The sequence below is a fragment of the Monodon monoceros genome, unplaced genomic scaffold (genome assembly GCF_005190385.1).
Source record: "Monodon monoceros isolate NGI ecotype Baffin Bay Population unplaced genomic scaffold, NGI_Narwhal_1 Super_Scaffold_3, whole genome shotgun sequence".
Lineage (NCBI taxonomy): Eukaryota > Metazoa > Chordata > Mammalia > Artiodactyla > Monodontidae > Monodon > Monodon monoceros.
Genome location: NW_021703780.1, coordinates 40,848,000 through 40,861,109, shown reverse-complemented (window position 1 = coordinate 40,861,109; position 13,110 = coordinate 40,848,000). Strand labels below are relative to the sequence as shown.

The following is a 13,110-nucleotide window of genomic DNA, read 5'->3' as shown; positions in this document are numbered from 1 at the left end:
TTCTCTCTTTGGATTAGAGAAAACGGATTTTTACACATCGCGTTTGCTTAAAGCGAGGCCGACCCCGGCCTGGTGAGGCCCTCCCCTTGGACTCCGCCCTAACCACGCCTGCGCACGCCTACCCCACAGCCTCTGAGTCTCTGCGGGTGCTCGGCCACGCCTCCTCGGCCGCACCGCCTCCTTTCCCCGCCCCAAGCCCGCAGTCTATAAAATCCGGAGCGGCGGATCGAGCTGGGGAGCGGCGAGTGGTTGGGAGCACTGGGCATGCTCAGCGGCGCAGGTTTTGGTCACAAGTAGGAAGGAGGTAGTGCAGGACACCGGCAAAGAGAAGCGGGAGCCACCGCTGCGCCGGGGCTGTGGGGGCCGCCGCCGCCGCCTCGCAACAGGAACGGGGCGGGAGCCGGAGCGGGCGAGGGGCCAGGCCCTCGGGCAGAGGGCCGTCCAGCCCGCCCCCCCGGTCCGCAGCCTCCGTCCGCGCGGTACACCCAGCCCCTGGGTCGGTCCCCCGGGCGGCGAGGAACTCGCGCGGGGGAGCCGGAGCGGACCGGACCCTTCCTCCGCCGGCTGCGGCCCGAGGGCGCCCCCTCGGGGCTGAGCCGCCGCCGCCTTCCGCGGGGAGCTGAGTGTCCGGCCCGCGCCGCCCGCCGGGAGCCCGGAGCGGCCGCCGCCGGCCCAGAGGGCGAGGAGAGGGGGCGGCCATGGGGCTACTGTCCCAGGGCTCGCCACTGAGCTGGGAGGAGACCCAGCGCCACGCCGACCACGTGCGGCTGCACGGGATCCTCCAGTTCCTGCACATCTACCACGCCGTCAAGGACCGGCACAAGGACGTGCTCAAGTGGGGCGACGAGGTGAGCGCCCGGCCCCCGCCGATCCGCGCCCCTTTGTTCGGCGAGGCCCCTGCGCCCTCGGTCCGCGCCCTGCGCTGCCCTGAGGGTCCCCGCCGCGCCCCCGAGGGCCCCCGTCGAGCCCGCGGGCGTCCAGCGCTGTCCAGGGCCGTGCTCCGAGCCTTTGGCCGGACTTCTCTCTCCCATTCATTCATTCGGGGTTCGTTTCCGTTCAGCAAGTGCGGAGTAGGCGCTGGGAGGGCGTGAGCGTGCAAAAGTGTGACACTGGGTGCCTGGAGGAGTTTTCAGGCTGGGGTGTCTGCCTGCCGCCTATCGACCCACGGTCCCGTCTCAAAATGCCATTAACGTGAAAGGGACTAAAGTTGTCCTAGAAGGCCGGTTGCTGTTAGGAATCAGGTCTTCAGGATTTCGCTTCCGCCCCACCTCATCCTGGTGCCTTTTAAACCTCCAACTTCTCCTCATCAACCACCCCCCGACCACCACTTTATAGATATAAATTTTAAAAATCATGGCTTGTTTTAATTCTAACTGGGAACTCTGAGAGCTTCAAAATTAGGATTTGTTAGTGCCTTTCCATGGCCCAGATCTAGTATATAAACTTTCCGAATCTGTGCTTCCACATGTGTGCTGCTTCGAGGTGAAATGCCTCTAGATTCTCAATATTGAACCATTGTTTATTGGAATGATTTGGAAAGCACTGCCTCCTGTTAGTTTTAAAGTCTTTTCTGCCAAAGCGTTTTGTGCCTTTCCTTCCTGTTTTTAAAAAAAAACGTGTATATACAGTTCAAATAATCAAATGACTTCTGGAAAGCTTCGTTTATATTTTTCGTGTTTTTACCTTTTGCTGTCCATGGCTTGCTCAGGTGTAAATAATTTATCTCCTTGTCAGTGTTATCACTCTTTACCTAAGTGTCAAGGTGCTGCTACACCAGTGCCGAATCTCTCTCCTTGCAAAAAGTTAGTTTTTCTATTATTGGAAAATACTTCTGCCTGTCATTTGAAGGAATTGTGCTCTTGTAAGCTAGAATAGTATCATGACTAGTAATTCACATTTCTACCGTAAGGGGTTTGCCATACTTTATTGGACAGAAGAGGGGTACAGTATGTTTGGTGATGAGTCTTCAGTTTTAGACTAAAGTTCTTTTTTTTTTTTTTTTTACAGCATCCGACATTTTATATATTCGTGTATTGTGTTTATTTTATGATCTATCCTCTGTTCCCTCTAGATGTCTTTTTCTCTCCCACACCTCCCTTTCCTTTTTTTCCACTAACAAACCCATGTCCTTTGGAATGAGGAGTTTACTGTTTAACAGAAACCATGGAGTAGAAAAGTTATCTTAGATTTAAAAAATAACCCGCTGATTATTTATTATTACTTTAAATTCTGCTTCAGTCATGTTTGGGTAGAGTGTAAGATTTTCAAAAAGAATAAAATTCCTGCCTGCCAGTATTGACAGTCCTCTTGGAAATAAGCAGCATGACCCAAGGGGAAGAATTGAGATTGTGAAGTGGTGGTTCACAATTGAGATTGTGAACCCTGGTGGTTAAGAAAAAAACCCCACTCTTCCTACTCCTGGAATAGTACTTCATTGAAAGCTTGGTCTCCCCCAGTTTGATTCTGTAAATCAAACAGGGGCTAACTCTCCGTTGTGGTACCTCTGCATCTCTGGACAGCGATGTGACTTGGGCGGGGGAGGGGGGGTTGTCTCACACCTAAGCATTTGCTGATGCTTCTGTTCCTCCAGCATCATGTAAAGGTAATCACTCTTATGTTACAGAAAATTACTTTTCATACTGGAGATCATGATCCATTAGTGGGTTGAGAAATAAATTTAGAAGATTTTAGAAGTCTGAAATTCGTTGTTTCTTTACAGCATCTGACATTTTGACCCTTGAAAAACTAGAGTCTGAACTGCTCAGGTTTACTTATACGAGGTTTTTTTGTCTGATAGTGAATACAACCTGATCCACGGTTGGCTGAATCCACAGACGCTGAATGGAAGGCCAACTATGGGACTTGAGCCTCTGCAGATTTTGGTGTCTCTGGCAGGTCCTGGCACCAGTCCCTTGTGGATACCGAGGGACTACTGTGTATTATTTGTGTATTGTATGTATTTTATGATCTCTCCTCTCCCCCTAGATTTTTTTCTCTCCGAGACTTTAAAAATGGAAATGGGGTAGGATGAAGAGTATTGGTTTATCACACGTAGTGAGAATATTATGTCAAACTTGAGTTATTTGAGAGTGTGTGTAGGGGTGGTATATTGGGTGCATGTAAATTATTTCTTACTGTGGTTGCAGTTACGGGGTTTGAAAGTCAGAGTCCCACATTTATCATGGCAGGCCTCCCTGACGAGGTGAGCCTCTGAGAAAGAGCAGGCCGTTAACACTCTTAGCATTGATCCTTGCGCATAGTGGGAACTCCCTGTCACGTCTACTGAGTAAAAGTCTGCAGGCAGAATCAGCCTGCAAGTGAGCTTGTTTGGATGCAGAAGCCTAGGAAACAGCCAAGAATCAGGCTGGGCCGATAAAAGTGGAGAAGGGTGTGGTGGGTGCCGTGGCCCTGGAGATGAAGGATGGCCCCACCAGACAGAAAGGGGTGTTTGGGACGTGATATGTTGGGCTGGGTCAGCGTGATACCAAAGTACTGCTCTTTGTGGAAGTTTTGATGTTGTGCTTACAGGACCATGGACTAAAAAAGGAAAAAAAGCAGCCTAAACCCATCATCGTAGATCTGGTTGGAAGGAGAGCCTGCCGCCACTTTGGAAATGCTTGGCGCTAGGACAGTATTTGTCTCTGGTGGTATTTATCAGGAAGAACTTGGATTTGGAGTTGCACTTGTGTTGTATTCCAAGGCTTGCCAACCACCTTGGTGGTTGTGAACCTCAGTTTCCTCCTTTGGAAAATGAGAGGGTTGTTCCTCTTTGAAACTCGCCTGGGATCATCTTTAGACTGCTGAGTGAAGAGAAGGCTGCCACCAGTCACTGTGGTAAAAATGGTTGTATTGTACAAGTGTGTGTCTGCTGGCTTTTTGGAATTCAGAAGTATTTTCCTGTGAGAACCTTAGAAACAGGCAGATTCCCAGGTCAGCTTACAAATGCGAGTTTCGCCTTTAGTGTGGCTGGTCCCAACCCATTGATCATGCTGTTACTGTGGGTAATCGAAGTTCTAACTCCCAGGTACTGGGAAGATATTTCATGCTACCCCAGATGGGGGTGAGGGGGAGGTGAGATGGGTGTTCCTGGGGGCCCTGATGCCTGCTAAGCGTTCTTTTATGCAAAAAAGTAAGCACTTCTCTTTTCACAGCCCACACACAACTTTTTAGGTACAGATTTTGTAAGTTGGAGTATGCACATTAAAAGACAAACCTAGGAAGTTTATAAACACTGCAAATGTGGCAGTAAATTCGACTCTTGAATGCTTCCTAATATCCCTCTAGTGTCAGCTACCTGCCAGGCTCTTCAGCTACTTAGTGGCAGAGGCATTATCAGAATTGAAATCTGTCTGACTCCACGGTCCACTTCTTAAATACATTACACCAGGTTTTGGAATATTTACAATGTATGAGATTTCATCAAATCTCTTTTTACAGAGTTCAAACTCTCCAGGTTACAGAGGTGTCAGAAAAACATTTTAAAGGAAACATTTTTTCTGATTTTTCTTTTTTGCCTTTCAAAGGCAAGAAGGTCAATTGTGCTCTAATTAGCAGATAAATCTATGAGAACTTTGAGAGAAATATACATCTTTAATATTTATAAGTGTGTTATTATCATGTGTAAAACCAATAAGAACTGAGATGGGGTTTATAAAGGGCTGGCATATCATTCATAGTTTGAACTTCAAATTACCTATGTAGGTTAAGAATGCTTACATGACTAATTAGAAAATGCATAGCTTGTTAATCAGTAAGCTTATGATCCTATAGCAGAAATAACATCCTGAGCTATAAATCTAGAATGGACAAAAGCATAGTCATTTGAGTCTAATTGAAGGCTCTGTGTAGCTTTGGACGAAGTGCTTATCTCAGTTTTGTCATCTGTAAAATGGGGAGAGTAATACCTTCCTTATAGAGTTAGTAAGATTAAATGAGATAATGTTGTTGGAATGGTTTACAAGTAAGCGCCTAGTCTTTTAAGTAAGACTCATAAATGTTCACTTGGGAATGTTTAAATACCCAGGATATCTCATTTAAAATATATCATTTAAATAGCCATGGTTATCGGGGAATGAGGCATTCCATGTTTGCCGGTTTTTAACTGAAATTTGCCCATTCAGATATAATTGTATTCCATTAGCTTAGTAATTGTTTATGGTATTTCTAAACTGCATTTCAGAATCTAAATTGTGTTTTTAAAATGCATTATTTGACAATGACTTCTTAGAATAAGGTACTGAGCAAAAATTACTCTGAGAATTCATGAAGATTCCGTAGGTCATTGTGTGCCCTCTGCACACGAAGCACAGTTGCTGCATCTTTCTGTCTCTTGCTGTCACTGTGGACATCAGTTTATCCGCATTTACTGATGTGTCTAAAGCACGGTGGTAAAATCGAGGAAAAAGAGTGAAATATGGTTAGAGCTTTCTGGTGGTTTTCTTTTTTTTTTTTCAAAATTACCTTTTATAACCAAGAGGTTCATTTTTGAAGGTTAGGGAACCAGAAAACTGACTGTGTGTACAGTTGAGCTTTAAATAACATGGATTCGAGCTGCACTTGTCCACTTATACATGGATTTTTTTTTCAATAAATAACGTACTAGAGTACCACATGATCCAGACCATAAAATTTACATGCAGATATTTGGCTGTGGGGAGAGTCAGCATCCCTAACCCCCTCATTGTTCAAGGGTCAACTGTGTATTAGGAATTGAGGCTAAGAATTTAAGCTTGGCTTAAATGTGAGCTTGACTATCACTTCTGGTGTCCATCTCAGTTTGGGATTTTTTCCCCCTGTTCATTTCGTGTTATATAGTTTTATGTGGGCTTTCTCTTTAAACCAATTTCATTGAATTATAATTTACATACAGTAATACGCACCCATTTTAAACATAGAGCTCAATGACTTCTAACAAGTGTATACAACCAGATATCTGCAACCACAGTCAAAACAAAGAAATAGGAAACATCTGTGTACATATAACACTTCCATCACCTCCAGATGTTCCCTTGTGCCCTTTGCAGACGTGTGAGACACACAGCACCCCAGGTGATTGTGATGCTTCAGGCACCATCTTTGGGAAGCTGCCCTAGAGAATTAGGGTCGTTATTTATATGAAGAGAAGGAAAGAGAAGGGAAGGATTCCGGGCAAGTGAACAGTGTAATAAAGGCAGAAAGGTGAGAAATAGCATTGGTGTGTGAGCGTTCTGTGTCTGGTGGTGTTGTCAGTGCGGTGAACAGGTAGGATTAGTTTGTAGAGGTCTTTGGATACGTAGAGGTTTTGATGTACTTTAAATATGGCGAAAACACAATGGGAGGAAAATATTTATTCCTTCTGCACACGTGGCTCCCCTAGAACATGTTTCTGGACTCCTGAACAAGTTACTGTGACCCCACCACATCACTGTTGGATTCTTCTTTGTGAAGAGGAATGTCCAGGGTATCACTTCTAAAGGTACCACTTCTAGGAATGTCTAGTAGTGGTGTTAGCAAAGGTACTAACTAGAACTCTGTAGCTTCATTTTGAAGGAGAAACCTAGGTAATGTTCAGTGTAAGGCCCCATATCTTGAGGAAAGATGTCAGAATATTATCTGAGCCTCTAACATAGAATTTGTGTTTCTGTCTAGGAAATCTTTCGTTATCTAAGGTTTTCTCCCGTATTTTCCTCTAGAAGTTTTATGGTCTTAGGTTTACGTTTAGGTCTATGATCCTTTTGGAGTTAACTTTTGTATATGATGCAGGCTATGGATTTTTGGGTTTGGTTGCTTTTGCACGGTGCCCCAGCACCACTTGTTGAAAAGACTATCCTTTCTCCACTGCCGAAGGCCCTTGCACATTTGTCTAATATCAGTTGTCTATGTGTGGTTTCATTTCTGGACTCTTTGTACTGTTCCATTGCTCTATTTGTCCTTATGCCAATACCACACTTTTTATTGCTATAATTTATAATAAACTGTGAGATCAGGTAGTCTTACCTCTCCAACTTTGCTCTTTTTCAACTCATTTTGACTCTTTTAGGTCCTTTGAATTTACACATGAATTTTAGAACATCTTGACAGTTTCTACCCAAAACAAACCCTACCGGGATGTTGACCGTGGTTGCATTGAATCTGTAGATTGTTTGGGGAGAATTGACATCTTAACAATGCTTCCAGCCCATGAACAAGTATATCTCTCCACTTGTTAATTTCTCTCATCAGTGTTTTGTAGTTTTCAGTGGACAAGTCTTTCATGTCTTTTGTCAGATGTATCACTGAGTGTTTCATATTTTTTAATTGTAAATGGTATTACTCTTTAAGTTATAATTTCTGACTGTTGTTGCTAATATATTAAAATTGATTTTGTGTATTTATCTTGTATCCTGCAACCTTACTATACTGCTTTTGAACATAGGGAATACAGTTCTAGTAACTGTTTTAATGTCTTTGCTAATTCTATCATCTCTGTCATTTAAAGTCAGGTTCACTTGACTTTTTCTCTACATTTTGAGTAGGTTTCTCTGCTTCTTTGCATGCCTGGTAAGTCTTTGATTGGATGCCAGACATTGTGAATTTTACCTCGTTGGGTGCTTGATATTTGCATTTTCCTAAACGTATTCTTAAGCTTTGTTCTGGAATATAGTTATTTGGAGATGGTTTGATCCTTTCAGGTCTTGCTTTTACAATTTATTCAGCAGGTCCGGAAGAGTGTCACTTTAGGGCTAATTATTCTCTTCTGCCAAGGCAAAGCCTTCAGGGATACCTTCCTCAATGCCCTGAACTAGGAGTTATTCCATTCTGGCGGGGGGAAGGCACCCTGTCCCAGCTTTGGGTCCTCACCTCTCACGTGTGGGTCGATTTACTACCAAGTCCTTAAGGGGGGACCCTCTGCAGATCTCCGGAATTGTCTGCGCAGCTCTCTTCTCTTTGGTACTTGGTCCTGTGACCTCTAAATTACTTGGTTTCCTCAGATACTCAGCTCTATCTCTTCAATTCAGGGAGTCCTTCCCCCCACCAAACCCCCACTCCCACTGTGGGCCCTGTTTCACCTCCCTGCCCATGATCTAGTGCCTCTCGCCAGGCAGGAAGCTGGGGCATTTGTAGGGCTCACTCACTTTAAAATTGTCCCTCCTATCACGGGGATTTCTGCCCTTTGTTATCTGATGTCCAGTGTCTTGAAAATTCTTTTATGTATTTTCTCTCTTTCTCTCTTTTTTTTTCAGGGTGGGGGGGGTGTGAAATTGATCGCTATTACTCCATCTTGAACAGAAGTGGAAGTCTTTCTACCTTTTCTCTGAGCTCTGCTCTCCTTTGTCTGTAAACTTTGTCCAAAGGCTAGCTACCCTCATGGTTATATCTCCAGCAACCTAGATATAGCCAAGTTTTTTAAGTCAGGATTATCTTTGCCTTTATGCTGTAATGTTCATCACTTAGTACCACTGTTATCGCCCTATGACTGGGTATTTGGTGAAAACACAATTATTTTGAAGTTTGCATACATGTTTAAGAATGGACTAACTTGAAGATGGGAGTGCAGCCCCAAGTCTTCCTCCAAACAGTCGTGTGACCTTAGATACAGAACTTAAATTCTTTGGACCACAATTTCCTCATCTGCCAGAGTAATGAAAAAATTCTGTCATTTGGTTTTGAATTGCATGCTTTTATATGTGTATGTAATTTCTAATTGTATCTTTTAACAATTTGACTGTTTCAGAATGCTTTAAATGCCACACAACTTACAAAAATCAGGAAATGTGTACAAGAGACAGTAGAATCCGTTTCCTTATCCCGTCACCTTTTGGGTTTTAGGATTTTTCAAAGAGAACGTACTTTACTGGCTACTGAAAAAGTAATCTGATTACAAACCCATAGATATTAGGTTTCTAAAACCTTTTCCTTAACTTCCTAAGTAAACCTGTTTGAACACCATAATGTTTCTATTAAAAAAAAATAAAAACAAGATATTATCGCAGGCTGTTTCCTTCAGAAAAACTGAGACTTAAGCTTCACTTACATGTGGCAAACACTAAAGGCTTTATTTCCATGATGGATGGCTTTTAAGTATTTATTGAGTGACTCCTGTTTATCAAGGACTTCCTGTGGTAGGGCATGGGGTTGAAGAGAGAAACCAAGAAAAGGGAGAAGCTCCCTGCCCTTGAAGAACTCCAGTGGCATGGCAGGGTCAGGGGACAGGCTGGAGAGAGGAGGGGAGGAGTTTGCTCTCTGCCTGGAGATCCTGGGAGTCTTAGAGATGGGGGGCGGAGTGGGGGACCTTCTGGGAGGATCTCAAAGGGAGACAGAGAGCGCAAGGGAAGGGTGTATGCAGACGTGCGACTGTGAAGTGCCTGAAGTTGAGGATCACTGCCGTGGTGTGGGACCAGAGCAGGGCAAGGGGAGTGGCTAGAGGCTGAGGCTGTCGAAGGTCCTTTGTTTTTTGGGGGTTTTTGTAATTAATTTTTTTATATTGGACTATAGTTGATTTACAATGTTGTTAGTTTTAGATGTACGACAAATTGATTCAGTCATACATATACCTATATCTTCTTTTTTTTGAATTTTATTTATTTTTTTATACAGCAGGTTCTTATTAGTTATCCATTTTATACATATTAGTGTATATATGTCAAGGTCCTTTGTAATGGACCATGCCAGGAGACGTGGTATTGTCAGTCCAGGAATCGTACCGGGAGACTAATCCTGGGTCTCTTCGGCGGTGGTGGGGAAAACGGGCTGGGAGGGTAACTAGAGGCTGCGAGCTCCCACTGCAGAGGTTACCTCGATGCTGAGGGAGGGGAGAGAGTGTAGCCTGTGGGGATAGTTCCTGGGGAACTGCTTGGATCTTCTGGTTTGGGACCTCCTAGGTGAAGGAGCCCAGTGGTCATACAGTGGAGATGCAGGGTAGACAGTGCAGAGGGAGCTGGAGCAACATCTGAGCTGGCTGTGTGTGTGGCAGGGCAGCCACGGGCCTAAAGATGGGGTTAAAACCAAGGAGGAGAGCGAGATGACTAACCCAGAGAGGAAGCATGGCCATCTCCTCCGAACCCTGGTGATACACACAGAAGGACCTGGACATGTGTGGGATCTGGAGAAGGACCAGTGGGGGCAGTAGGACTGCCCTGGGGACAGGAAGGATGTCAGGCTTTCGAGAGGAGTGCAAGGATGGGAACGGAAGTGAAGCCGGAGTTGGCCGGTTAGGGGACTGGAGGCTTTGGCAGCGACCTACCTCGAACATACTAGAACTTGGGAAAAGAGCAAAAATTGGTTTCCAGCCAAAATAAATGGCTCAAAGCCCATGCATGTTTTCACAGCATGTAGGGTCCTTGAAATCTTGGTTATGATTTTCAGAAAGCAACAGAATTGAATTGGGAAAGCATATGCATTTTGGTTACTTAGTAGCCACGGGGATTGTATATTGAAACTGATCATAAAGGACTGAGTAATTTAGAATGATGACCCTGAATCTCCTCCACTTAAGGGCTGGGTTTCTCAGACATTGTTTCAGATGTTTCAGAAGTTAAGGAAACATAAATAAGCGTCAGACCTCTAGCCAAAAGAGCACATCTTTTATAGGTGTCCGGGAAACTTGGTTATCTAGGTTGGTATATTTTTGCAGCATTCATATGGCCACGGCTCTACTCTGTTGGACACTGGAGAGCTTTCTGTGTTCTTAGATGTTTGTGTCTGTTACGGTCAGGATTTAGTAATTAAACTTATTTCCACCACAAGATTACAAAAGAACCCCCAAACCAGATGTTCCTAATTACATAAATGTTCACACAAACCCACTGTCTTGTCTCTCATCCCCCAGGCCCTTTTTTCAGTCCTTTGGATTTAGTTAACACCTTCCTTTTTTTGTACTGGATGATGATTTAGCAGAGTTAAAACAAACCCTGAAGGCAAGAGCCTCCGTGAAAGTTTACATTTTTTAATTTAAAAAGTTGTTTTGCTTGAAAGGATACGCTGCGCACGGTAAGCCTCAGAGGAACGTTAGAGAGGTTATTTGGGAGCGCTTCCCTCATTTCCCGCTAAAGCGTTCACGTATTTACGCAAGTCAGGCACTTGGAAGGCATATCGTCCAGCACGCCGTGTGGCAGCAGCCCTGCCTGTGGTCCTCCCTCCATGGCTGTGTGAGTGGTATCCAGGGCTCAGGAGCTGCCGGCCCCAAAACACAGACAGCGAGAACTAGGAAGCAGGCAAAAGCCCTCTCGGCACAGAGGGCATGCACTTTACTCCTGGAAGCCTGTCTCAAGCCCTCACCCGGAGATTCCTCACTTTATACACAATTCCTGCAAGCTGGTCATTTCCTTCCACGGTTCAGGATGAACTACAAAAAGTCAGTCGAGGCAGCAATCAGAGAGCAAGTCGGAGAGCAGCTTGGAAAAGCAGATCTCGACACGGCAGCCGGTGCCTCCCAGGGCCTTGCTCTGTTAAAGAAATGAAATTGCCCCGAGTCTGAAGCCTTAATAAAAAAGTGGAAGTATGTTTAGTATCTTCCTATTGTAGCAGAAGAGGATGTAATCAGTTTTAGAAAGATTTCCACTGATGTATGCATACAATTTAAGAGATCATGTGCTTAGAAGGGGTGAGCTTTAGGTAGCAAGACGATGCATTTGAAAAAAATTCCCTTCCTGGCAATGCAGTGTGTGTACTGTCTTATCTTTGAGAGGGAAAGAAAAATGGATGGTCTTATACCACAAGAACTTCTGGAAGAGTTTAATGACAGACACAGTAGTTTAGAGTTGGAAGGGACACTTTGTTAGATTAGGACATGTTCCAAATGTCCATAATTGTAGTATTTGTGAGGAGAGAGGGGAAATTAAGACTGCTCTGGCCTGGGTGACCACTTCCACAACTCCACAAGGCACTAGTGTGGGTGGCACCCCTGGGCATGGGACAAGAGAGGTCCTAGTGTTGGGGGTTAGCCAGGGTTGCGCTGAAGAGGTAGCACGTGACTAGAGCCCATCAGGAGCCAGCTACTTGAGGGGCTGCGGCCAGAGCTTTCCAAGCGGAGAGCAGTGGTGCTGTCCAGGCCCTGGAGTGGTTGGCTGGTGGAGAAGCAGAAGGAAGGCCTGTGTGGGTGCAGCCTGGGGGGCAGGGCTGGAGTGGAGGGGCGGCACACGTGGTGAGGGTGCTAAGATGTGCTGAGTTTGAGCCATTTGAAAGTGTCCGGGAGGGGGGTGACTTGACCTGTGCCCGCTGTCGCGGAGCTGGCGGTGTTCTGCATGAAGTCTTTCCTTTTACTGAGACCGCGAGTGCCTGAAACAAACACAGCGCGAAACTGTATTTGGGTGAAATAGTACTTCTTTTCCATGAATGACATATTCTGGTATTTATTCTACTCATTTCAACGTTTTTTGGTAATGTTGATTACAGGCCACCATGGACCCGTAAGAACACTTAAAAGACACTGTTCCGCCTCGATACGTGTGTCCCTGCCTGAGGGCTAGAAAATCATCACTAACACGTGAGGATATGTGTACTCAACTACCACTTTAGGCACTTGACACATTACTTTGTGTGCTCCTCCCCAGTGGCCCCTTGAGGTAGGCGTTATCCTCATTTTATAAAAGAAAAAAACACAGATGTTACTAAGATTCAAACTAGGCTCCAACCCGAGGCGAGGCTGGAGGTGGAAGGGAAAGGAGTAGAGTGTGGGGTGGGGTAACAAGGCGGGTGGGCTGCTTTGATAAAGGTCTCGAGCAACAAGTGCAAGCTTCGGTGTTTTTGGTTACCAGATGATCAGTGGTTCCCTCCTAGTGAAATGCCAGCTACACTTTCAGATCTGAAAAGTCGAGGATGTGTGGTCAGTTTCTCGGTCCGCAGGGCAAATGCTAACAGGTTTAGCAATGTGGCTGCGGCCTTTCCAGCTAATCTTCTGCTGGCAGCCTAGCCCTGTGAGAGGGCAGACACAGATGAGCCTCTGTGGGGATGAGGCTGACCTCACTTGATAGCTATGCTGCCAGGTGGACCTTGTCCCGGGCCGCAGGTAGTGGGCCAGCATCAGAGCCCCAAGTCAGGAGCTCTGGTTTATCTCAAACAGAGATTGTAATCCTTTCCCGTGAATTCCAGGTATGGCAGGAAGGGGTTTGTCTTAGCACGTCTTGCATCCTGCAGACCCTGTCTTCAGCAGGT

At 45.4% G+C, this 13,110-nt stretch overlaps 1 protein-coding gene across 1 annotated transcript in view; it reads left to right on the top strand.

Moving 5' to 3' along the window:
- Nucleotides 1–289: 289 nt before the first annotated feature.
- Nucleotides 290–13,110, top strand: part of GCLC (glutamate-cysteine ligase catalytic subunit) — a 38,620-nt gene continuing 25,799 nt past the window's right edge. Inside the window, exon 1 of the mRNA XM_029243445.1 lies at nt 290–848. Coding sequence (XP_029099278.1) covers nt 699–848 — 150 coding nt within the window. The 5' untranslated portion in view covers nt 290–698. The remainder of the gene's footprint in view (nt 849–13,110) is intronic.